This window comes from Mirounga angustirostris, unplaced genomic scaffold (assembly GCF_029215605.1).
Source record: "Mirounga angustirostris isolate CCGP_5_RB_7025 unplaced genomic scaffold, mMirAng1.0.hap1 SCAF_10, whole genome shotgun sequence".
In the NCBI taxonomy this organism is placed as follows: Eukaryota; Metazoa; Chordata; class Mammalia; order Carnivora; family Phocidae; genus Mirounga; species Mirounga angustirostris.
Genome location: NW_026991718.1, coordinates 65,401,259 through 65,428,609, shown reverse-complemented (window position 1 = coordinate 65,428,609; position 27,351 = coordinate 65,401,259). Strand labels below are relative to the sequence as shown.

At 41.7% G+C, this 27,351-nt stretch overlaps 1 protein-coding gene, 1 long non-coding RNA gene and 1 other non-coding gene across 3 annotated transcripts in view; 2 read left to right on the top strand and 1 right to left on the bottom strand.

The window, feature by feature from the left end:
* Nucleotides 1-555: 555 nt before the first annotated feature.
* Nucleotides 556-10,481, top strand: LOC135361677 (uncharacterized). Its single transcript, XR_010405359.1, has 3 exons — nt 556-767; nt 2,433-2,553; nt 9,664-10,481. It is a non-coding gene; the product is annotated as an uncharacterized LOC135361677 (long non-coding RNA).
* A 7,455-nt stretch (nt 10,482-17,936) lies between these two features.
* Nucleotides 17,937-18,072, bottom strand: LOC123852218 (small nucleolar RNA SNORA1). The gene has a single exon (XR_006792825.1). It is a non-coding gene; the product is annotated as a small nucleolar RNA SNORA1 (small nucleolar RNA).
* Nucleotides 18,073-23,603: 5,531 nt separating this feature from the next.
* The window catches only part of EML6 (EMAP like 6), a 266,233-nt gene continuing 262,485 nt past the window's right edge, over nt 23,604-27,351 (top strand). The window contains exons 1-2 of the mRNA XM_045886192.3: nt 23,604-23,788; nt 24,558-25,272. Of these exons, the coding sequence (XP_045742148.2) occupies nt 25,076-25,272 (197 nt within the window). The 5' untranslated portion in view covers nt 23,604-23,788; nt 24,558-25,075. The remainder of the gene's footprint in view (nt 23,789-24,557; nt 25,273-27,351) is intronic.

Sequence of the window (27,351 nt, the reverse complement as noted above, 5' to 3'; positions counted from 1 at the left end):
GGGCCAGATTCGAGGTAAATATATAATCACTAGGATTCCTCTATGTAGGGAAAAATCAGTTCAAAAAATATAACAAGAGACCCCATTCACAAAACAAAACCCATAAAGTACCAAGGAATACTTTTAATGTGAAATATGGGTGACCTGTGAGAAAAAACCCAATCAACCAATCAAATTAACAAACAAAAATGGTGGTGAGCTGCAGGAAGTCCTGACTAAATGGAAAGAGAACCATGTTCCTTTTGGAAGCAATAATTTTATTTATTTATTTATTTATTTTAATTTTTAAAATTTTTTTTTTATTAAGATTTTATTTATTTGCGAGAGAGAGAATGAGAGACAGAGAGCATGAGAGGGAGAAGGGTCAGAGGGAGACGCAGACTCCCTGCTGAGCAGGGAGCCTGATGTGGGACTCGATCCTGGGACCCCAGGATCATGACCTGAGCCGAAGGCAGTCGCTTAACCAACTGAGCCACCTAGGCACCCTATTTTAATTTTTTTAGAGAGACAGCAAGAGAGTACAAGCAGGGGGGGAGGGGCAGAGATTGAGGGAGAGAGAATTATTTTTTTAAAGATATTTATTTATTTATTTCAGAGAGAGAGCACAAGCGGTGTCTGGTGGAAGGACAGAGGGAGAGAGGCAGACTTCCCGCCAAGCAGGGAGCCCGATGAGGGGACCCCAAGATCATGACCCGAGATCATGACCTGAGGACCCCGAGATCGAGACCTGAGCCAAAGGCAAATGCTTAACCGACTGAGCCACCCAGGTGCCCCTAGAAGCAAGAAAATTAAACACAAAACACAAAACAAACCCAATTTTTACTCAAGTTAATTTATAGGTTTGACAAATTTCCAACAAAAACCATAGAACACTTTTGAAAGATAAAATTATTTACCTGAAGAAGATGATAAATAAACATCAAGTTAAGCGGTGGCATCAAAGACATGATCACGATGATTCTGATGGGTTGGAGCACTGCCATTTGTGAAAAGATGTGCTCAAACTTTAGCAAAGAGTGTGATACTGATGTAAATCGTGGAACATAGTAACTATGATAGAAATGGACACTAGTATGCATAAGAACCAAAAATATTATAGGGAAGGCCACATGATCAATGGGAAAAGGAAAGATTACTCAATAAATTCTATTAAGGAATGTGGATAGCCTTAAAAGTATCTATCCAAGTCTTTTTCTAACATTGCACATGGAAATTCTAAATAATTAAAGAAAAAAATTTTAGATCAAAGTATATCAAATTAGAAGAAAAAAGAAGTGAATATTGCAATTTCTGAAGGGTAGCAATGTCAAAGCATAAATAATAGGCATGAATAAACAAAAACCTAACACTCTACATGCAATAAAATAAAACGAAATGCAGATGACAGAGGAAAAACATTTCCAATGAAAAGGACAGATAAGGTGTCTAACACTTGCTAATAACTAAAATATACTTAAAGACCTGTAAACAAAGAAAACCCTCTAAAATCTCAGTATGGGCAAAGGACTTGAAAAAATATTTTAGGGGAGAATTAAACTGGTCAGCACACAAATAGAAAAATGTTCATCTTTACTAGTTGCAAAAGAAATCTAAAGACAAGTTATAAAGAGTTTCAGATTTGACTATTAGCAAAGATTTTTAAAATGCTAATCAATGCTAATGACAGTTGAATGAACCTGGCGTTCTCATAAATTTCTACTGGCAGCAATCCTTTTGGAAATCATTTAGACAGTACATATCACACTTCTGAAAATGTTTATACCATCTGAAACAGAATGTCACTTTTGAGGATCTATTGTACATATGGAAAACTCTTTGTATAAACATCAATTGCATCATTATTTATGAAAGGATACAGTAAAAAATGTCAAAGTGTTCAGTTATGTAAACCTTGGTATATTCAGATAAGGGATACCAGATTGTATGTATTTGTGATTACAAGGTTTATGCATAGAAAGATAATAGTTGTGTTTGGATTGAATGATGGGACTATCAATGGATTTTTTTTATTTGATAATTTTTAAATATTGCTTTTTAAATTACATGAAATTTTTTTGTGTGGAAAAATAGGAAATACAAATAAACAAAAAGAAAAAAAAAAGTGAAATCTTATCACCCAGAGGCAATCCCTGCTAATATTTTAGTTCATGTCTTCACAAACTGAAACAACTTACCTTATATTTTGAATAGGTAGTACATTCATATGTTTAAAAAACAAGAAAATATAAAAAGGTATAATAGTGAAAAGTTTCTTTCTTGTGCTTATTCCCCTAGTGTCAATTTCCCACTCCTGTTCTTAGATTTTTAAATATATCACGCATATACGCAAATACAAATATAGATTTCTCTCCCTTTTAACCCAAAGGGGAGCATACCATACACACTGTTCTGAAACTTGCTTTTTTTGTTTGTTTGTTTACTGCTTTATCCAGGAGGACTTCCCATGTCAGTACTACGGAACTTGCCTATTGTTTTATCAGTACATAGCACGCCATTGTGAGGACATACTGGAGTGGATTCAACTAGTCCGCCATCAATGTTCAGACTTTTTTTGTAGGTAAACTTTTCTTTTTAGTTCTCTATGGTTTCATAATGACTTTTAATAAATTCACAGTTTAACAAAAAAGGAAATGTTGGAATCATAGAAATCTAAAAGCCCAATCTCTGCAGAAATCTGCTACCATGAAGGCAACTCAATATTCAGGGACATGATATTATGACAATATTCTGTGAAACAATCTGTCAGCGTTTTCCAAAATAAGATTTGCGATGCCTAGAGTGCCAGCCAGCCAGGCTTCCTGGTGGAGATGTCAGTGAGGACAGGGCTGCCCTGGGTGACAGGTTTTTAAATAGCTCAAAGGCCAAAGCACACTGCAGGGTGTCGGGCATCATTCTGACATCTCAGTTGGATATAAATTTAGAGCTGAATCTTTATCAAAATGAAATGTGTACATAGTGATGCTTTCCTGAGAGGAAACCTAAGGGAAACACCATGTGTAATTAAGAAGGTAATTTCTTACCAGGTGTTTCAGCTACCTATTGCTGTGTAACAAGCCATCCCCAAACATAGTAGCTAAACAATAACCTGTTACTTCTCATGATTCTGTGGGTTGACTCTGCTCCATTGGGAGGAACTTCTGCCCCATGTTGTGTGGCTGAGGACACTTTGGCTGTTGTATTCTGACGACAGCTTGGTTGGAACTGGAACGTCCAAATGGTTTCTGTGGTTTCCCTCCACTTGTGGCCTTTCAGGGGTCTAGCTCTAAGGTGAAGCCTTCCAAGAGGACACCCCCCACCCCACCACGTGCAAGTACTTATTAAGCCTCTGCTTGCACCACACTTGCTAATGTCCCATTGTCCAAAGCCAGTCACATGACCAAGGCCAGAGTCAAGGACTTGAATACACAAAGGCATGAATACCAGGAAATGTTTCACTGGGGGCACCAAAGTAACAGACTGTCACACCCTGTTTTTCTCTAACATTTTGTTAGAAAGGATGGGCTTATTTCCCTCTGATACAATCGCAAATATGAAGTAAGTGAAACATGGAAATAGTACCAGAGATCACACAAATGAACTTTCTCTGACTTTATTTATTTACTTTAAAGATTTTATTTATCCATTTGACAGAGAGAGAGACAGCAAGAGAGGGAACACAAGCAGGGGGAGTGGGAGAGGGAGCAGCAGGCTTCCCGTGAAACAGGGAGCCTGATGCAGGGCTCGATCCCAGGACCCTGGGATCATGACCTGAGCCGAAGGCAGACGCTTAACGGCTGAGCCACCCAGGCGCCCCGGTTTCTCTGACTTTAAAAAACATCTCTCAAAAATCTTAGAATGCAGCCAAATAATGTTGATTACAAAGTAAAATGTGTAAACAGCATAATTTTTAGAAAGTGTCAATTTATCCAGCTAATGAGAGAGAAGCTTTCCACTACTGATGTGTCCTTTTGACTCTCCTGGTCCAGAGTTCTTAAGAGGATCTCTGCCTGTGGCTCCATATTTCTCTGCAAGTTCTGCCATCAGGCTGAAGCAGGGAGACATGAGTGTGGCTGGATGATACAGTGCCAACGGTCATCATCGCTATCAAAGGGCTTGAGTCGCACGGGTAGTAAGTAGAAAAACAGTGAGAAATGATTCTATCAAAAGCAAAGCATTTGAATTTAAAAGACAATGCTGAGTAGAGGACACACAATTAATTAGCTGAGGAATACTAGCAAGACAATTGGGATTTTGTAGATAAATTGAACTGTTTAGAAGGAAAAACAAAACAGATCAACCACATCAACAGACCAACAGAACCTTGACCAGCTGAGAGCAGGCATATTGGCTATTAATATGGAAAATTATTTTGACAATTAAAAAAATTAATGACAATGGAAAGGATTAATGTTGAAAGAACTGCTTAAGCCCTGAGTTAATTAGCAATATCAAGAAGGAAAGGCAAAAAGAGGATAGCGCTAAAATAAAGCCAAGCATCTCCTGCAAATATGGGTAGATTAAACTTATTCATGAAGGTTATAAAATTTGGAAAATGGTACTTATTTTTATTCTTTTTTTCTAGTAATTACAGAGGAAATGCTAGAATAGAAACAGAGATTGGGTATGTAAAAATCTACTTAAAAGAAGAAATAGGTTGGTAAAAATGTGGCTTTCTGCATAAATTTGCTTTATGTAATTTTTTGTTACGGCAAAACTAGAAAGATCCTAAATGGCAATTGAACAGAATGGAGTGATTCATTGATCAAATTATTGGATTGCTTCAAAATGAAAAACTGAACAATATGATATTTTAAGCAATGAGCCAGATATTCAAATTATACTGTTTAGCCCCAAAGTATTTCCCCCCTTATCTGGGATTGGCCAATACCAAGAACCATGCTTCTTCATAAAATACGGTGAAATGAATGTTTTGATGAGTCTTTGTAGATTGCTTAGGGGTGGCCATGATGGTGGTTTGGTGGTGACTGCTGATTTACTGAATACATAATATGTGCCAGGTACTGTGCTCAGTGCTTTACATGCTTATTCTCAGTTACTCATCATCCGCATTTTCCAAATGAGGAAATTGAGACACGGAGAGATGTTAAATCACTTGACAGTCACATGTTTAGTAAAGGGTGGAGATAAGACTTGAACCAGGCAGTCTGACTGCAGCTCAACATTCCACTGCTTTCAGAGCTCTATTAAAACAAGGGCTGAGTAAATGAACCTGGGAGTTACCATAGCAACCAAAGAAAGGCATGTGAAGCGTTGTTGACATACCCATCTCGATATATAATCTGTGATTCCAATTTTCTTCTTTCTACTCCATCCTTTTTTTCCTAGTGCTACTTTTACAAAGCGAACAGTCTATCCAAATAATTCACCCTTTAAACCAATAGGATACTAGAAAAATACAGTTCTGTAGATATCATTTATTTACACTTTTTTTCTTGTAGATTCGGTAAGGAAATAAATTCTGAATTTTCCATTTAATTTAAACAGCACAGAGTTGGCGTCCCTGTTTTAAAGACGCGGTCCTTTGTCGCCATCTTGAGGAAGAGTTATAAAAATCACCTTTATCTTGGGCAGTCCATCTTTAGCACCTCCATGGTTCAACCACAGATTATTATTGATTATGTACAAAGAGATAAAAGCAGAATTCAAAAACAAATTTTGTAATGCACTTTGTGGCATCCCAGTATTTCAAGAGGATCTAAAAACTACACTATAGTTTAGAGAAAGATGACAGTTATAAAAAGTTGATTCTAATATTTTTAAGGAAAATTTATCATTTTCATCAAGTTCTAATGTATTGAACTATTTTTTCATAAAATACACCTGTAAGCACAGGTTTTGCTTTCTAGTGGAGAGGAAGAGGAAGGAGGAGAAGACAAACTGCATCTCTTTCCAAGGTTATTTCTCTTGGCATGGATCCCCCTCTGTTCCTTTAAAACACACGTAGTTCCTTGATGGCTGACTCACTCTATCTATCCCTAGCAACCAGCAAGGTTTCTGGCCTGTCATAGGCACTCAGTAAACACTTGTCACTAATGTTGTATCTTGTTGTAATCTTGTGTTCCCCAATCAGCCTTTGCTGTATAACTGTGCAGACAACCTAGAATACACCAAAAATCTTGGTCAGGCTCAGCCTGCTTGCTTTATCAGAGAATGAAATGCAATTTCTCCAAGGCAAGTCAGCCTCCAGATTAAAAAAGTAAATGCCCCTTGATTTTCACAGGGCCTAAAATTCCATTATGAGCAACCCCCTTTTTGAGTGTTACCTTTAAGAATATCTTATTAAAATGTTCACGCTTCATAGGGAAATTAACATCTTGGGTACTATTAACTCTAATTTTGTCTGAGTCAAGGGCAGCCTTAACCCCTGGGTACTACTGGAAATTGTGAAAGGCAATTGGTTGAGGTATGGAAAGAAAATACTAGAATATCTATTTATGGCATCTTTAAAATGTCTTTGTTTTGCAGGCTTCATAAGGTACATGATTTATTAAATGCATGTGTATAATTTATCTTTCTATGTTTCCACATACATTGGCGTATTCACTCAAAAATTTTGGCGAGGACATGACTTTGGAGTCAGGCCTCAGTATGAAGTTCAGCTCTGTCATTTCCAGGCTGTGAGAACTTGGATAGATTCTTTAACCTCTTGAAGCCTTTATTTCCTCGCTCACAAAATAGGGATAATAATGTTACTTTCACAAGGTTGTGGTGAAAATTGAAAGGGTTGTCTGTTAAGTGTTCTGTCCTGGGCCTAGAAAATTTTAACAGTTCAGTAAATACAGCTGGCTTCATGGGTCTGTGACCTGTGCAGTCACACAGGGTCCCATGCCCAGAGGGATGTGAGTTTGGTTTAACGCTCTGCTGTCACTCTCTTGAAATTCTTCACAATTTTTAAAAAGGTTTTATTTATTTATTTGAGAGAGAGAAAGAGTGCACAAAGCGGGGGAGGAGGGGAGGGACAGAGGGAGAGGGGAAGCAGACTCCCACTGAGCAGGGAGCCCAACGTGGGGCTCCATCTGGGACCCCGAGATCATGACCTGAGCCTAAGGTAGATGCTTAACCGACTGAGCCACCCAGGTGCCCCAAAATTCTTCACAATTTTGGACCAGGGGCCTTGCATTTTCATTTTCCTCTGGGCCATGCAAATTATGTAGCCCGTCTTGGTAAAGGGTGCTTCTCACTGTTGGTCTAACTAAATTTGCTGTGCAGATTTTCCTTGTTCAGTTATAAAAGTTCATACTCTGGTTCACATCACTATTTAAGCCTCTTTGGGCCACCCAAGATACTTTCTTTCTTTTTTTTCCCCTCTTCTTCTTGAGATGTAATTCACATACCATAAAACTTAACATTTGGAAGTATACAATTCCATTAAGATTTTTCCCCCAATTTTACTGAGATATAATTGACAACATGATTTTAAGTTTTATTCCCAAGTTTGACCCAGTTTTTTTATTTTTAATTTTTTAATTTTTATTATTATTATTTTTATTGTCTACTCCCTTACTGTTATCTTCCCCACTACCACCACCCAAACCAAGCAGGGTCTTGATTTTCTTTCCCCCAAAAGGGGCTACCTCATTCCCAGGCACATGAAGGAGGACAGGACTTCAGGCTGGAGCCACCGTTAGTTCTCCCTCTCCCAGCCCGGAGCCAAGGAGGGGAAGCGACACATGGTGATGGATAGATGGAAGGAAGGATAGATGGACAGAGAGGGCCAGAGAAAGTGGATCCGGAAGGGGCTGCTGCAAGCAAAGCTCTCGCTCTTTCCAGTCTTGCCTCTGGGGGTAGGAGAGGCATGACTGACCATCAGGGCCAGGGCAGTGCCTGGGCCAACGCCAACCCTTGGTCGGGTAGTCCAATCAACATCGCAGATTCTCAGCACACTGGTGCCTGGTGTTTCAGGGCTGCTGTGGCCACAGACACCTCTTGGTCCTCTTGGCCTTGGTTCCCCAAAAGCCAGTGGTGTCAGAAAGAGGTAGGAGAGGAAAGCAGCCCCTGCCCTGGGAGCCTCGCAGGCTCTATGGGAGAGTAGCCAGCCTGGGGTGGAGGCAGCTGGATCCTGGGAGTGATTAACCCACTCGGCACAGATGCTCTGGTTGGGTGGCACCCCCTGGAAGAGGGCATCTAGATCCCAGAGCAGCCCTGGCGGGCCATGAGCTTCCGGGGCCACCCTCCAGTAGGCTGGGCTGGCTGAAGGTGGGCACTGGGGACAGGGTGTGGGTGGTAGTGGAGCCAAGGGCGTTACCACATTGGGAGGGTGGAGGGGCAAGTAGGAGGAGGGCAGCTGCCCACCCAGAGTGAGGCTCTATGACTCCCAGTGGACAGCCCCGGGGGGTCTTCGGGGTCCTGCAGTAAGTGCAGGGGCCAGGCTCTGTGCTCAGGGGAGAGGGGCGAGAGCCTGCTGCTTCCTCCCTTGGGAAGTCCTCCTCTGCTCTCCTGGGCCCAGGAAGGGGGCAGAGGGGCCCCAGAGGCGTCTCAGAGGGCAGGGGTGGAGCGGGCATCACCTTCTCCCCACTGTGCCCAGCGCCTGCCGGACCCTCCGTGGTGCCCGCTCCCTGGGGTCCCCTAGCAATCAATTCATGCTGAAGCCCTCCCTGGGCGTCGGCTGGGGACCCGACGGCCTCTAGGGCCAGCCGCGCCGCGCGGAGGGGCCAGGTCCCCGGCGAAGGCTCCCCGCAGGGCCCTGCTCTGCCAGCGCCGCCCCGCTCCAGGGCCGCGTTCTGCAGCCGCAGTGCCTCGGCCGGGATCCTTGCAGCCCTCGTAGTCGCCCCTGAAGGAGGGGAACGCGGCCTGGACCTGACGCCTGATGTGGGCCCTTCAGCCCGCGGAAGGGTGCTGCCTGGATCACCGAGGCCATCACCGCCAAGTAGTTGCGGGGGGTGGGGGGGGACTTGTCAGGCCGCAGGTATCTCTTCTTCCTCCTGGGGGGCCAGGAGGACCTCCCACCCAGGAAGCCCCAGGTGTGGGTTGCAGCAGGGCCGCGGGCAGGGGAGGCAAGCCATGCGGGCAGGGGCCTGGCCCCGGGGAGGGCGGGGGGGTGCAAGGCCGTGGGGCACTGGGTGAGGCAGGCCTGGGGGCCTGAGCTAACCCAGTCTTTTTATTTTTTTATTTTTAAAAGATTTTATTTATTTATTTGAGAGAGAGAATGAGAGAGAAAGAACACATGAGAGGGGATAGGGTCAGAGGGCGAAGCAGACTCCCTGCCGAGCAGGGAGCCCGATGCGGGACTCGGGACTCGATCCCGGGACTCCAGGATCATGACCTGAGCCGAAGGCAGTCGCTTAACCAACTGAGCCACCCAGGCGCCCCTAACCCAGTCTTTTTAAAGAGCCTAGATTGGGAGGGAATAGCTCCGTTCTACCCTGTTTTCACCACTCTTTGAAGTAGGCTCTCAATAAATGAGGTGTAGCTGAATTGTATGACTTCCCTGAAATAGGTATTGCCAAGAACAAACGAATGCTATTAATTGGCCATACGTTTTAGAGGTGGAAGGTGTCCTGCGGGTGGTTGAGTCTAGCCCCTTCGTGTCACACTTGAGCACACCCAAGACCTGGGGACGGAGTGCCTTGTCCAAAGCCGTGCGGAAAGTGATTAGAGCAGGACCCCAGGTCATGTTTCAGTCCATGTGCCCCGGGCTCGCTCATTCTGTCCTCTTCTTTTCAGATTGTTCAGCTTTTGTCTGAGGAATGAAACATCCTCGCTAATATGAAGATCAGGTCGGTATTTGTGGGGGCCAGCAGCGGAGTTCACAAAACTGTTTTTAAGTTTCCTTCCCATTAGTAAAATGTTTTCAGAAATTCAGGATTTCAGGGGTCAAGCCATTTGATTTTAAATATTTCTCTAGTTTTCCTCACTCTAGGGCACAAGTACTAGATTCTGAGGACTTTGTGCTACTGTTCGTTTGATGATATACTACTGCGCCTTCTGCCTATAATTTATAATTCTATAAAGTTATTTGGCTACTACTTCTATAATGGTAGCAATTTAATGAATCTGCGGCATGTTATTTATCTCACTGATGTCTTTGCATGTAAATAATATTGATGCTTTTAAGGCTGTGGAGAATTTTCAGTTTGATGCTGCATCAGTTCCAACATATTCTACAGTTTTATCAGAAAACTGGTTCAGGGCGCCTGGGTGGCTCAGTCGGTTAAGCATCTGCCTTTGGCTCAGGTCATGATCCCGGGATCCTGGGATCGAGCCCCGTGTTTGGCTCCCTGCTCAGCAGGGAGTCGGCTTCTCCCTCTCCCTCTGCCTGCCGCCCCCCCAGCCCACGCTCATGCTTTCTCTCTTTCTTTCTCTCAAATAAATAAATAAAATCCTAAAAAAAAAAAAAAAAGAAAACTGGTTCAGAGAATAGACACCAATTTTATGGCCAGGCAGCATATAAACACAGCAATAGTAACTCAGACAATCACACAGACATGCGCATCACGGAGTTAAAATCTTATTTTAAAATCTCTGGGAACCTTCTGTGGACAGATATTTTAAATGTTGATGATGTTTACTATTATTAACAAAAATATTTTGCATATTTACTATGTGCTAGGTATTCTCAGCACTTTACATACATTATGTCAATCACTGAATCCTCATAACGTATTTATGAAATTATCAGTGTTATCTCCATAACTCCCCCAGGGTCTCATATCCAGACGGTAGAGCTGGACATGAGTGCAGCTATCTGACTCCAGAGCCTGAATCCTTAACCATCACTCTGTACTTCCTATTTCTCATTGGAGGGAATAATAAACCAAAATCTTACTTGACCCATTTTAATGAGACCGTAATAACAAAACACTGTGCAGGAGAAATGGATAAACACCTTCAGATGGAAATAAGCCCGAAAGAAGGTTCTGTAGGGGATGCTACTTTGCTCATGTGCCACTTAGAATCTTGGCTGTAACAGTCAGAGAGGATGGGTCCTGTCCAGAGTACTGGCCCTAACAATATTTGAAGCAATTTTTTTTTAAATTGGAAATATGGGACATATGGAAATTTTAAAAAGTAGGGAGAACAGTACAGTGAACCAACCTGTAGCCAGTACTAACCAGCCCAGGGCCCATCTGATTTTAGCTTTAGCCCCACCCACCTCTCTCCCCCTCCTCCAGATTATTTTTAGCAAATAAGGCAAATTCAGACCTCAAAACTTTTCATACATAAATATTTCAGCATGTATCTCTAAAAGATAAGATTTCTTTTAAAAAAGCATAATCACATGGCCATTATAACACCTAAAAATTAATAATACCTTAAAAACCATCAAATATTAAGTCAGTGCTCACATTTCTATGGTTATCTCATAGTGTTTGTTTTTTGAATAGTTTGTTCAAATCAGGATCCAAATAAGCTCCATGGGATTGGTATGTCTTTTAATTATCTTCTAATAAGCAGTTTCCCCTTTACCTCTCATTTTTATTTCCTATAATTGATTTAAAAAAAAATACCCAAAACAGGTTGTCCTTGGGAATTGTCCAAAGTCTGGATTTTGCTGATTGCATTCCTGAAGCATTATTTATTATGCTCTAATATGATACTGAAAACATTTTAATTTTTTTTTTTAACTTTAGAGTCCATCATCTGGGACATGTCCATTTTATTCTTTTTGTCCTTAGGTATCCTTGAGACTGTGCAGTTGATCATCCGTCCATGTTTTAAATTCTGTGTATTTTTTAATTTGCATTTCTCTTGTTTTTAGCATTTCTTTTTTCACATGATTAAGGGCCATTTTTATTTCTTATATGAATTGCCTATTCACATTTTTTCATGGAGTTAGTAGTCTTATTTTTACCAAAAGAAGAAGCTCATATATTAGAGATAATTATCCTTTCTCTGCAATATTGATTACAAATATTTTTCCCAGTTAATAACTTTTCTTCTCACTTTCTTATGATATTCTCTGCCCTGCAAAATAAGTCTTAATTTTTTTTTTTTTGTAATTGAATGTATCAATTTTTGCCCTTTTTTAGTTCTGGATTTTGCATCATGGTTAGAAATGTTTCTCCAGGCTGTAGATGAATTAACTTGCGTTTTCGGTGAGTACTTTGATGATATTTTTTTTACATTTATATTTCTGATCCATTTGAAATTTATGCAGGTGTAAGGTGTAAGGAATGGGTCAAATTCTATCCTCTTCAGAACGTGTTTTAAATTTCAGGACTTTATAAAATTAACAAAGCAATCTGTTCAGCATGCCTGACCCACATTCTCTGCTATAATCAAAGTAGATAGTGAAGGACAACAGTAGGCGTCTGTTCCATTCCCAGCTCTTCCTTACTGAGGAACCCGTGCTAATGTTGAGCCCCTGAGGCTGCGAGAACATTCCTTGCTTGGCTCTACTCGGGTCTCACTTCCACTTCTCTCAGATCTGCTGGTCACCCTCTTGTCTTATGGACACTTACCGTGGGCAGCTCTGTGCTGGGGTGTGGCCTCTTTGTTGTACTGTCTTTCCCTGGGAGTTATTCTTCACAGGTGCAAGTGCTGATGCTGAGTTCGTGTTTAGTATGGAATTTCTGGCAGCTGATCTTTGCAAAGGGCTTTGCTTACCTCCTGGTTGTACTTGCTAACCTGAAAAGTGGTTTTGCCTCTCTGTTCAGGCCTTCAGAAATCTCTATCCTGAGTGCTTGTACATCAGCGTTCTCTTGGCAGGCTGTATGTATTGTCTCTGGTCAGTGGGGGAAAGGAAAGATTGTATTTTGCTAGAAGTGAGAAGGGTCACTTACAATAACAACAACAATAATAATTAAACTCTATTGAATGCTTACTATGGGCAAGGCACCAGGCTTACTCCCTAACACTCATCAGGGCAAGGCAAGAATACTAAAGGGGTCCATTCCATATGTCTACATGCTTAAAAGTTAGATATCAAGCAAGATATCAAATACATTCTTTCCTCTTGTCAAATGTGCCTTCATAACAACCTGGAAGGACAGATTCAAACACAGAATTCTTAGAATCCCTTGAGTTCCATGCCAGAATGTGGCAGCGTGAGGAGAAATGGGCCACTGCCTCCAGGCTGCCTCTCTTCTTGTCCTACCTCCTACTCTGTCCATGAGGGGCCTTGCACACAAATTTGTGGACACTCAGTCCATGCATCCCAGCTTCAGGTACATGCTCTCCCAGCCCACAAATTGCTGTCCCTTCAGGTCAGCCTCTGATCTGGGAGAGTACATTCCAGCAGAGCAGTCCAGAAGATAGCCCTGTAGTAAGTGGGCTCAGGGCCATTTATGTAGTAATTCCAGTGTCTCCGATAACTGGAGTCTGGCTTATAAGAGGTCAGGGAGGTGATGGGTTCTAGGTGGGCATGTCTCCATAGCCCCGCAAAATCTTTGCTCCGTAAGAAAAAGGAGAGTCCATATAGGGCTCCAGGTTGCCTTAGATGTATTTAACTCATTCAATCCTTACAATAATCCTATGAGGTAAGTACATTATGTCCATTTTACCAATGAGGAAACCGAGGCTTAGAGATATTAGGTAAACTGCCCAAGGCCAAAAGACTACTAAATGCAGAGTAGGGATTACAGTTTGGGCAATTTGGCTCCAGAGCCTTATCTTCTGAACTGAAAGGATTTCCCCATGATACTATTCCATGATACTTTCTGTGTAACATTATTAATTCCTCCCCATAGCAGTACTGAGGAGTTATCTGTTTGACTATATAAGCACTCAATAAAGTTGTTAGGGATCTTCATTGTTGACCTGAGCCTCCTTTACTAGTAAAATTAAGGTATCTCTAAGATATTTTCCAGCTTTAGAATCCTATGATTCTTAGGTAGACATGATTACAATTTCCCCTTCAGTGTAAGCTTGAACAATGTTCCAGAAAGTGTACCTGAAGTTAGCACAAAACTACTACTAGTACTACTAGTTAGTAATAAGTATTAAATTATCATTATGGGAACCTCCCTACCATTGAGATTGCCACACCATCTTTAAAGTTTTGAAACACAAATTAACATCTTCTATAGGAACCTGTCATTGCTCTTACTAGGAAATACTGCAAAAATTTTAGAGGAGACACATTAATTAGCCTATAGGTTCCCCTTAGGAAGAATATATAATGATGTCAATTATAGTGATCCACATCTAACAGGCAGATGTGACCCCTATTATAACTGACCTAAAACATTCAAAATGGACTGAAAAGGGGCACTTGGGTGGCTCAGTTGGTTAAGCCTCTGCCTTCGGATCGGGTCGTGATCTCAGGGTCCTGGGATTGAGTCCCACGTGGGGCTCCTTGCTCAGCGGGGAGCCTGCTTCTCCCTCTCCCTCTGCCTCTCCCCACTACTCGTGCTCTCATTCTCTCTCTCTCAAATAAATAAATAACATCTTAAAAAAAATAAAATGTACTCAAAGTATAGCATATATTATTAGTTATGTGACTAATTTTTCATATTTTCTCTTTGAGATTAGAGATCTCATTAGAGTTTCAGTGGGGGCTTTATTAGAAAGGAACGCTATAACTGAATTATTACCAGGAGCAGAAAAAAAGAATTATACCAGGGCCCATGTTTGGACTAAGAAATATCAAATGTGTGCTGAAGTTGTAGATGTCTGTACATTGCAAGTTGGTCTGCAATTAGACTGTAAATTAAACTTTACATAAAATCATAGGTAATTACATTTGAAAGACAGACTCTGGATATCTGGGAATGCTTTTTAGAATAGGTCCTTTTCAAACATGGATTAAAGAGGCCTTTTCTTACTTATCTGATCTAGTTCTTTCATGTTATCTTTATTGAATAGAGAATATAGAGAAACTACCTTCAGTGAAAAATGATGGAAACTTTTTATTGATTTGATCTTAGACTATAGTTAGTCTATTAGAGTTCAAGAGAGGCTCCCTCTTTATCCTTTGTTAAAAATGTTTGAACAGAGGTGGGGAAAAAAACTTGAAAAGTTCTTCATGAATGACTGGTAATTGCCCATTTCCGTTAGCTCCAGCATTTTGTACCTTCTAATGTGACATATAGTTTACACAAAATGTTTAATATTCCTATAAAGACATCAAACATAGGATAGGTTCTGGATGATAGATTAAAACCATGAAATTTAATTTAAAAATCAATCTTTTCCTCTATGAATAATAATTTCTTCTCTAAAAATGATTGACATTTAAGGAATTACATGGAAATGATTATGATGTATAATATACAGGAAATCAACATGCAACAACCAAATAAAATAAGTTAAACATTGATTTTATTTTTATTAGCCCTATTGAAATTTACATACTATAAAATCACCCATTTACAGTGTACAATTCAGTGGTTTTTAGCATATTCAGAGTTGTGCAACAATCATCACAATCTAATTTTATTACATTTTTATCATCCAACCAAAAAGCCCATACCCATTAGTGGTCACACACATTTCCCACACCTACCCATACTCTGCTTGAAAGCCACTGATCTACTGTTTATATAGATTTGCCTCTTCTGAACATTCTATCTGTAAATGGAATCATACATTATGTGGTCTTTTGTGATTGGCTTCTTTTGTCTAGAATTTTTTTTTAAAGATTTATTTATTTTAGAGAGAGAGTGGAGGGGGAAGGGGGAGGAGGACGAGGAGTGGGAGAGAGAAAGAATCTCAAGCAGACTCCCTGCTGAGCACAGAGCCTGATGTGGGGCTCGAGATCATGACCTGAGCTGAAATCAAGAGTCACACTGAACCACCTAGGCACCCCTTGTCTAGAATATTTTTAAGGTTCCACGTTGTAGCTTGTATCAGTACTTCATTCCTTTTTTGTTGAGGAATAATACTCCATTATATGGTTAAACATATTTTATTTATTCATTCATCGATTGATGGACAGTTGGATTACTTCTACTTTTTGGCTAGTATGAGTAATGCTGCTATGAACATTCATGTACAAGTTTTTGTGTGGATGGATGTTACGTCTCTTGGTATATATCTAGAAGTGGAATTGCTGGGTCACATGGTGACTCTATGCTTAACTTTTTTGAGGAACTGCCAGATTGTTTTCTAAAGCAGCTGCACCATTTTACATCCTCACTAGTAGTGTATGAGGGTTCCAATTTCTTCACATCCTCTCTGAAGCTTGCAATTTTCTTTTTGATTATAGCCATTCCAGGGGTATAAAGTGGTATCTCCTTGTGGTTTTGATTTGCAGTTTTGTGGTGGCTAATGATGTTGAGCATCTTTCAATGTCCTATTTTTAAATCTTTTACTTGGTTAAAAATGTGGACTTTAACCCCATTAGTTGATAGCTGGTAAAATATCATTGTCAATTTTTAGTAGTTCATTGCTAATGAGGTCAAGGCTACAAGGTCTAGCTCTAAACAAATTGGTTAGCTTTTATAGAGAAAATTGTGGTTAAATAGCTACACTCATATGTCCTAACTCTGTTCAATGATCTGACAGGCCCTTGATCTTGCCACTTAAGAGGATGTGGATGGATCAACCAAAGGGTATGTCCTGATGACTCCAAATATTATTCCAATAAAAATACAATTTATTATCAACACATATTTTAAGGGCAGTGATTTATTGTTTTACTAAAAATGGTACATGCTCATTTCAAACATTTTTGAACCATCAAAAAGATACAAAGAAGAAAGCCATACATTGTCCTAAATCTCACTTTTCCAGAAAATAACCAGTTAGGTTTTGGGGAACTATAATATTTCTAAACAGATACAGTTAGATTCAGGGCCAGATGGTTGGATGGATAGAAATAATTTCATGAGAATGGGATCATATTAGATCAGCTTTTTAAAAATAAAAAGGTATCAATTAACTTTGCCTGAGTTAACAATAACAAAAATACTTGAGTGAAACTGAAGAATGATTAAATTGATTCAAAGTTCATCTCCCATCTTTTTACCATGACTTCTCCAGTTCTGATTATTTGTTCACTTCTTGGGTGGCTGAATATCATCATCAGAAAGTTTTTTCAAAAAGGACCCATGAGTGTGATAGCAGAAACTTCTGATGAACCAACATTACTTTTCCACTTTTTAATATAATACTCCTGATTTTAAATGTACGCACTGCCCCCAAGAATATAGTGTATAAGCCTAGCTTCCCTTGCGGCTACATGCCCTCTACGTTCTGGCCAGTGAGATGTAAGCAGCAGTGTTGTATGAAAATTACAGAAAATATCTTTAGAGGGGGTGTACCCATCTTCTGTTCTCCTTCCTGCTAGCTGGAATGCAAATGTAAATACTGAAGTTTATCATCTTAAATCATGATGTGGAAGATCTGTGCTGAATGTAGTCTAACAACAAGACAGGAAGATTCTGGGTATCTGACTGTTTCCTTAAGTTGCTATACCTCCAGACTTCTCATGTGAGAAATTTATTTTTATTTTTAATTTTTTTAAAGTCTATTTTTATTTAAGGAATTTCACATGTGATTCTTTCCACTGCCCATCACCTTAGTCCCTCCAAAGTCAGAATCATAACCTCCAAAACAGTCCTTTTAAAAAGAACTTTTGTTCAATCCACAGTTGTCACTGTCAGTCAGTCCACAGTTGTTTTGGTTGGGCTTCTTTGATCTCCTCTCAAATATGGACATGCTTCAAAAATTCCCTGCTCAGTTGGTTACGCATCTGCCTTTCACTCAGGTCATGATCCTGGAGTCCCAGGATCAAGCCCCACATTGAGCTCCCTGCTCAGCAGGGAGTCTTCTTCTCCCTCTGCCCCTCACCCCACTCGTGCTCTCTCTCTCACTCTCCCTGTCTCTCTCTCAAATAAATAAATAAAATCTTTTTAAAAAAGAATCTCTTAAAAAAAATTACCCAACTGTAATCTTTGGGATTCAATTTCTTCAAGCAATTTACTTTAGGGCCCTAGAAGTCAAATTATAGCAAGTACATTGATTGCTATTTTGGCAAATGATCTAAAATATATTATTCCTTGTTTCTAATATTGTAAAGTTTTATTGCCAGTCTACTCCATCAGCCTCGCAGAAAATGTTACAAGTCTCATTGTCACCACTGCCATAAACCTGATGTGATGGAAACATAACTTGTTTCAATAGAGCCACAAAACTACCTTTTTAAAATTATTTTTTATTTATTTTTAAAGATTTTATTTATTTGAGAGAGAGAGAAAAAGAGAGAGCATGAGCAGGGGAGGAGCAGAGGGAGAAGCAGACTCCCTGCTGAGCAGGGAGCCGGATGTGGCACTCAATCCCAGGATCTTGGGATCATGACTTGAGCTGAAGGCAGATGCTTACCTGACTGAGCTACCCAGGTGTCCCCCCAATTTTTTATAATAAAAGATTTCAAACATGCAGAAAAACTTTAAAAATACCTAGATTCAGCAATTGCTAGTATTTGCCTTATTTGCTTTATTTCTTCTTATGCAGATGTGCATGTCTGTGTTTGTATGTATATAAATAACACATTTCTTCCTGAATCATTTGAAGGTAAGTTGCAGACGTAACATTTTATTCCTAAATACTTCAGGTTTCCTAAAAATAAGATTTTCTAAAAAATAACAGCAATTCCCTAATATCCTCTAGCATCCACTTTGTATTTGAATATCCTCAGTTGTTCCTTCTCCCCACATTGTCCTTTGTAGACTTAAAAAAAACAACAAAAAACAAACCCCAAACTCAAAAAAAACAGGATCCAAGATCTAATCACATTGTATTTGGTTTTTGTATTTCTTTCATCTTTTTAAATCAAGAATAACTCCCCGCTTTTTGTATTTTTTGTTGTTTCATTACATTTACTTTTTTTGATGAGGCTAGGCCAGTTTATATCCTGTCCTATCTTCTGGCATTACCTGTTTCCTTGTGGTTTCAATTAACTTGTTTGTTCACATATCCCATATTTTCTGTAAACTGAGTTAGGTGTTAAGGCTTGATAAGATTTGGGTTAGGTATTTGGCCAAAAATATTTTGTGCAGCAATTCATACTGCATTATATCAGGAGGTGGAAGAAGCAGTTTGTTCTGGTATTGGTGATACTAATTTTTTTTTTTTTGGTTTTATTTTTAACTAACCTCTTTACCCAATGTGGGGCTCAAACCCTCAACCCTGAGATTAAGAGTTGCATGCTCCACTAACTGAACCAGCCAGGCAACCTGGTGATACTAAATTTGATAATTTGACTGAAATGTTGACCTCTAGATCTCTCCATTTAAAGGCAGATAATCTGTGGGGCCAAAGGCAAGGGAAGCAAGGGCAAAAATGAACTATTGGGACTTCATCAAGATAAAAAGCTTTTGCAAAGCAAAGGAAACAGTCAACAAAACCAAAAGACAACCGACAGAATGGGAGAAGATATTTGCAAATGACATATCAGATAAAGGGCTAGTATCCAAAATCTATAAAGAACTCATCAAACTCAACACCCAAAGAACAAAGAATCCAATCAAGAAATGGGCAGAAGACAGGAACAGACATTTTTCCAAAGAAGACATCCAAATGGCCAACAGACACATGAAAAAGTGCTCAATATCGCTCAGCATCAGGGAAATCCAAATCAAAACCTCAATGAGATACCACCTCACACCAGTCAGAATGGCTAAAATTAACAAGTCAGGAAACGACAGATGTTGGCGGGGATGCGGAGAAAGGGGAACCCTCCTACACTGTTGGTGGGAATGCAAGCTAGTGCAGCCACTCTGGAAAACAGTATGGAGGTTCCTCAAAAAGTTGAAAATAGAGCTACCATATAATCCAGCAATTGCACTACTGGGTATTTACCCCAAAGATACAAAAGTAGGGATCCGAAAGGGTACGTGCACCCCGATGTTTATAGCAGCAATGTCCACAATAGCCAAACTGTGGAAAGAGCCAAGATGTCCATTGACAGATGAATGGATAAAGAAGAAGTGGTATATATATACAATGGAATATTATGCAGCCATCAGAAGGAATGAGATCTTGCCATTTGCAACGACGTGGATGGAACTGGAGGGTATTATGTTGAGTGAAATAAGTCAAACAGAGAAAGACATGTATCATTTGACCTCACTGATATGAGGAATTCTTAATCGCAGGAAACAAACAGGATTGCTGGAGTGGGGGTTGGGGTGGGAGGGAGGGGGTGACTGGGTAATAGACACTGGGGAGGGTCTGTGCTCTGGTAAGCGCTGTGAATTGTGCAAGATTGTTGAATCTCAGATCTTCTGTACCTCTGAAACAAATAATGCAATAGATGTTAAGAAAAAAAAAAGAAGAAGAAGAAGGTAGCAGGAGGGGAAGAATGAAGGGGGGGAAATCGGAGGGGTAGATGAACCATGAGAGACGATGGACTCTGAAAAACAAACTGAGGGTTCTAGAGGGGAGGGGGGTGGGAGGATAGGTTAGCCTGGTGATGGGTATTGAGGAGGGCACATTCTGAATGGAGCACTGGGTGTTATGCACAAACAATGAATCATGGAACACTACATCTAAAACTAATGATGTAATGTATGGGGATTAACATAAGAATAAAAAAATTAAAAAAAAATAAAGGTAGATAATCTGTGGGAGTGATTCTTTAGCATTTTTTCATCTAATCAGTTTAGTATACATTTATGACCTTTGCCTGCATCAATTACATCATTGAATAATCTTCTAAATCTATCATTTTTCTTATATTAGCTAGTATTCTTAGGTAAATATCTTTCCTTCAACTGAGGAGAAACTTCAGTTCCTTCCAAAACACACAGTAAATGCTTAAATGTTTCCCTGTAATTACTAATTGGCAGAGATGGTGTAATAGTCCTCTCTAAAGTTTGCAAATGATTTTGAAGTTTTTTTTTTTTTTAATTTATTTGAGAGCGAGAGAGAGCACAAGCAGGGGAGAGGGGGAGAGAGAGGAGCAGGGAGGGGCAGAGTAGGGAGGAAGAAGCAGACTCCCTGTTGAGCCGGAGCCCTCCATCCCAGGACCCTGGGATCATGACCTGAGCCAAAGGCAGACGCTTAACTGACTGAGCCACCCAGGCGCCTGAAGTATCATTTATTCTTGAAGTTAAATAATTTTGTTAAGATATGCCTCCATGGAGACTATTTTATGTCATCTTTTTTTTTTCTGGTATACAGTGTACCCCTTTAATCCCAAATCTGGTTAATATGTTACTTTATTTCTGAATACTTTTTCTGTTCCATTTGTTGGCTTCTCTAATTTAAGAATACCAATGATCTGTATGTTGGATTAGCTTTGCTCTCTCAAGCATCATCTCTCTATTTAAATATCCTGTCTTTCCCCCCTGCATTTCTTGTGATAATTTCCAGTGTTGTTTCCATACTGGTAATTTGATTTCCAGGCTTTTTTTCCCCTCTGTTGTTTCAAATCTTTTCATTAGATCTGAAACTGTCTTTACATTCAATTATTTCTTTAGCTTGGATTTTCTTTTTGGTATCCATCTTTAAGCTTTTGATATTTTGAATTCATATTATAACTGAATTCTTCTTTGGTAGAGAATCTGCTTCTTTGACATAAACTTTCTTCCAGATGGGGTTCTTCATTTATCTTTTTCACATAATGTAACTTTCTTTGAGGATTTTGGTTTGCTTTGGCTATGCCCCCCCTTTTTTGTTGCTTAATGGGGCAGTTCTTTCCAAATTGTTCTGATACATTGTGTATGAATTCTTGATATTCTTCCCACATTATCTACGAATGAGTTGATCTTCTTAGAGCTATAGTTTGGTGGCTATGCATTATTTTGTCCATTTTTTTTTTGTCCTGATATAGATATTGGAAAAGGGTGGAGTAGGGAAAAGGGTGAGATCTATTGGGATTCAGTATAGCCTCTGTAGGGACGGGCCTTTGCTCTTTCTCGAGATCCTATAAAATGTCCACTTCCACAGTCCATTCCATGCAGCCAATGGTGTATCTCAGGTTCCATGTATTTTGGCTTATTCCCTTGGCTCTGCATGGAGATAATGACCTGATAATGGCAGGTCCTGGTGAAACTTATTTCTGCTGAAGACTACTGTTTTATTCTCCTTGTCAAGGAAAAAAAAAATCAACAACTCTCCATTATTTTAAGGATATAGTGCAAACCTCTAGGTTCAGCTCCATCCACAATCTAACCTTTCAGGCTTATGTTCCCTTTTCATCGTACATGAATTCTCTCTTGCACCAATTCTATTCAGTGTCTTTAAATCTATGTTTTCCTATATCTATCCTTTTATTCCATAGACCCATGTAGAATGGTTTGTTTGTTTTTTTTTAAGATTTTATTTATTTATTTGACAGAGAGAGACAAAGCAAGAGAGGGAACACAAGCAGGGGGAGTGGGAGAGGGAGCAGGCTTCCTGAAGAGCAGGGAGCCCGATGCGGGGCTCGATCCCAGGACCCTGGGATCATGACCTGAGCCGAAGGCAGACACTTAACGACTGACCCACCCAGGCGACCCTAGGATGTTCTTTCAATTTATCTTTATCTCAATTCTACCTATACTTCCTATTTCCTCCATGAAGTCTTCCCTGACTTACTATAACTGGAAAATCTCTTCATCTTTTGGATTCCTATATAGAATTTATTGTCTATATACTTCACCGGCACTGTTTTATGGTATGGCATTTCTGGTCATTTATATTTTTGCTTATGTCTCAAATCTTTTTCAGGAATTTGTTTTTGTTTTTGGTAGTGCCCTTATCTGCATAGTGCCACCTGACATATTTGCAGATTCCTGTTCCCTTAAACATAACAATGAAACCAATTCACACCTTCTTCATTGCTGCAGGCTGCAACTGGTCATCCAAACTCTGGCACTTCTACTCTTCTGGAGACTTTCCTACCCCTCAGAGGGCTATATTAAAGCTTGAAGTAGTTGAAGAACTAGTAAACGATTACACTGAGCTCAGAAAGGAAAGGACATGCTCCCAATATCCTTTGTATCATCCTTTTACAGTCTTTTAGTCACTGAGATTTTGGAATCTCTTCCCACAGGTCAGCTGTGGTCCCAGTTTGAAAATGGGCTAGTGCAGAATTCATAGTTCACTTTGGGCAGTTTTAGGAGGAATGCCACAGGCATCTGCGTTTGAAGGCCGAGGCTGGTTGTTTGTGGTGTGAGCGCCTTCCCATTTCCAAAATCTGGTTATCCTCAAGCAACTTGGGAGGTAGCTCCTGGGAAGGCGCTGGTTCTTAGAGCAGAGTGAGACCACATCCCCCAGCATTTTTCTTAAATGTGGCAGCACCGCACTTTAACAGATTAGAACCCACCTGAACAAAATGGAAAACTGAAGTAGGAAACAAACTTGGGCTTCGGTCAGCTAGCTACAGTAAGCCTCAGGGACTGGTGCAGAAGAAATTCTCGAGGTGGGCCACACAGATTCTCTTTTCAACTCCACTGCTCTTCATAGATACACACGCACGCCGGCCGCCGCCTCAGTCGCTTAGGGAACGCAAGGCGCTGACAAGCGGTCGCCCTTGGTGCGCCTTCCTCTGCTCAGCCGGAGAACCGCAGGAACCGCGGACGCTGGTAACGGCCTCTCTACGGACCCCTCTGGGCGTGTGGAATCCTGGGACTTGTGGTCCAGCTCCGCGCGCTCCCCGACCCAGCTGGCATCGAAAGGACTACAATTCCCGGGATGCATCGGGGAAGGGAGGGGCAACCTGGGCGGGGAGAGCTAGGCTCTGGGGCGTCGCGGTTTCCAAGCGCTGTGATCTCGCCTAGTAACCGGCCACCGCGGTTCCCGAAAGCGGCGCTGTGGCCCCGCCCCCGGAGCCCCGGCTGGAGGAAGAACCTGTCTCCCGCGGCGCCCCAGTGACGAAGCCCATCTTCGGGTGCGGGAGGCGGGGAAGGGAGGGCAGGCAGAGGATTTCGCTCCTCAGTGCGAGATCGGGACGTGCTGCCGGCGCCCGCTCCGAGCAGAGGTTAGAGGCGAAGAGAGCTGGGATGCTCTGCGGACGAGGCCGGATCGGGTGTGGGAGGAAGGAGTGCAGGACACTGACAGGGAGGCAGTGCGCGCGCGTCGGGCTGTCCCTGGGGGCTGGCATCCCTCGGACCTGCGGCGGCCGAAGACCGGGTTGTGTTTGCGCGCGTTGCGGGGTGAGGTGGGCGGCCACCCCCCGCCGGGCTGGAGGCTAACCCTTGAGCCCAGGGGGCCCCGTAGATAGCTCAGACCTTCCTGAAGAGGGGGGTACACGATTTTTTTACCACTTGTTAATTATTTAATTTCTTTTGGACCAGGAGCATTAGTAAGTAGCGCTTTCCTGCCTCCAACTGCACTAGTGTCTCGTTTCCTCCAATTCAGAAAAATCTTATATGACGCTTGCTGTTGGAGTTGCTGATCTGTGAGAACTGCTAAGTTCTTTATGTTGTTGTTTTTCTTTTCGGCCAAGAGGGGGTTCACGGAAGATACGAATTTTAAATTGGAGCATCTAAAAACTGACCATTGCATATTCGCCCTGGCTTAATGGGGAAACAGAAAGTATTCTCTTAAATCGTATCAGCAACCGCCAGCCAGAAGCATTTAGGGCATACATTAAGGAGATGGATATGGAGGGGAAAAGGGGGACCAGCTGACAAAAAACAAAACAAAACAAAAAAACTTGGTTTAGTTTGGGGATCATTTTCTTGGGCTGGTGACTTATACAAAAAAAATCTGTTTCTTTCTTCCTCTCTCTTGCATCCTGGGTATAGACTGTCAGTTTCGGATCCAGCGATGGTGATGGCAAAGCTTACCCGGGTTCTCTGTCAAATCAAAGCTGTCACAGAATAAATCCCATTGCCTGCTGCGAAGCCCCCACGCACTGCAAACTTCAGGGAGCGAACTGGGTAATCAGTGTTTGGATATGCAGATCCCTGATTTAAAAGGTGGGGTGACCCCCCCAAGAACCTCTCCTGGGGGCCGAAGCCTGCAGGTGCAGTGAGGCGCGCGCGTGCGAGTGCTGGCGCCCGCGAAGACGCCTTGCCCGGGGAGAGGGAGCCGGGGCGCCCGGCGGGGTCTGGCGGCCGCGCACCGGCGGCTTGTCTCCGGCGGCGGCGGCGGCGGCGGCGGATGATGGTGGCAGCGGGCGCACTGGGCTGTGTCTGTGCGTCGCCGCGGAAATCAGCGCCCGGCGCTGCACACTGAGCCCTTGCAGGTCCTCCGCAGCCCGAGTCTTGGCGAGGACAGACCCGGAGCGCGGGGGCCGGGGGGCGCGTGGGGTCGGCTTATCATGGCGGATCGGACAGCTCCCAGCTGCCAGCTCCGGCTGGAGTGGGTGTACGGGTACCGGGGTCACCAGTGCCGCAACAACCTGTACTACACGGCCGGCAAGGAGGTGGTCTACTTTGTGGCTGGGGTCGGGGTGGTTTACAACACCCGAGAGCACAGCCAAAAATTCTTCTTGGGACACAACGACGACATTATCAGGTAAGGAAGTGGCCTGGGGTCGTGGGGAAGGGCTGGGTGTGGAGATTGGAAGGGTGGGGAGAAGGATGACCAAACGGGCTTTCCTGGGGTCAGATCCAGGAGCCCTCTGGAGTAAAGGATTCTCTCCGGAACTGCATGGAATTACAGAAGGGCTGCGATTCTAAGACTAAGGCAAAGACAGGGTGGGGGGTGCAGGTGGGGAGGGGGAGATCTCTTTCCTCTTTATTCCTCGGGAAGGCTTTTAAATCTCTAAGGAGTTGAGTGTCCTGCTGCTTTTTGGGTGTTCTTTCCGGCTACAAGTGGAGGGATCCCGGGTAACCATCAAACACTTCTTCCTGCCCTAACTGGGTAAATGTAGGACCAATAATCTGAACGGCGGGTGTCATCTTTGGCAAGCTCCTCCGTAGGTTCCTCAACAAGCAAGAGGATTAAAAAAATCTAGAAGAAATTTTGCTATAGGTAATTTGGAATCTTCATCCCAGATGCTTTGAAACTGGAAAATTTCTGCAATGGGTGGGGAGTTTGTTCTCTAATATTTCACTTGGCAGTGTTTTAATGCCAAAAACAAAACAAAACAAAAAAAACCCCAACCATATTTATACACTAAATGGATGCTTCCACAACATCACTGAGGTTATAAAATGATGGCAATTGCTGGACCACAAAATCCTACCAGTCAGCCCCCCGAAAGGCCAACATCTGGCAGTGGGTAGCCAAGACTGATTAGAAAAACACAATTAGATAAATAGCCATTTTAAGGGGCCTTCCTTGTTAAACAGTAGAGGGACATATTTTGATTCTTGGCCCTGTCCTGTCATCTCTGGACCAGGCGCATTTTCCTCCAGCTCTTGTCAGCTGCTTATGAGACCAAACAAGGTGTGGTCCAGATGCTGTTCACAGGGAATCCCATTCAGCCTTCTGCAGTTGAGGAAGATTTCCATATGGGAGCCTCACCCATGGGGCAAATAGCTTGCTGAGGATAGACTACAACTGACAGAGACCATATTTGTGCCTTCCAAACTTGTGTGTTCATTGATGTAGAACTACTTCTATCACATTTCAGAATATTACCACTTGTGTTCTAAGTTTGCCTTTCATAATGAAATAAGTGGTTATGTGGTGTAGTGTTAATGGTTTTGATTTCTCCTTGGGGAGAATGATTTAAAAGTCTTGCTTTCTTCCCCCCTTCTAGTGTTGTGCTTATTCTGCAGTACCCCCTCTTTTTATCTGAGCCCTACAGTTGAAAAATTGTTACAAAATATAAAAACTTAATATTTGAAAATACAGTAAGATATATATATATTTTTAAAAACTTGACTTTTAGAAAATGAAGATTTTAAATATTAGGAGCTCTATTATTCCCAAGATTGGGTGGAGCTGACATGTAAAACTTTCTTCCTGTCACATATGAGAAAATAGCTTTTTTCTTTGCTTCCTGATACAATGAGGGTTGTGATTGGGGCATCCCACTTGGTTCTGTCCTGGAGATTTTGCTTCTCCAGTTGCCAGGCCGCTTATGAAAGTCACAGGTGCAAATGATGAAAAGTGACTTGTGAAAAGGTTAGATGTTTAAAAATTTAAACCCATTATGTTTTTGCTTTGTCTTTCTTAATGCGGTGCTTTCCATTACACCATCTAAATAAGATGTAGCCCTTTGGGGGAACGGAGAGAGTGGCAATTAAACAGAAAATTCCCTGGGGTTAAATAATATTGTTGTGACAGCTCACTGAAGTACTTTAAGGGTTTGAACTCCTAATCTTAATTTTTTTTTTAAAAAATGCACTGTTGAAACTGAAGGGGGGAAAAGGGTGGAGTTGCAGTAAAGTGCTGTGATGACAGGCAGCTGGACTGGTAGGAGTGTGATGATACATGGCTTAGTTAAACACTCAGATTGGAGGAAAAGGTGAATGAAGCTGTTTGTGTAACTGGTTTGCAGAAGACTCAAGTGATAAAAAAAAATTACAACTTAGCTTCTGGTCTATTATGAAGGTAGTTGTATCTTTATACTGAATTGTGGCATAGTGGTAAGCCTACTCTCAGAGACTGGACTTTACTGCTAAATTTTTCATGATATTTGGT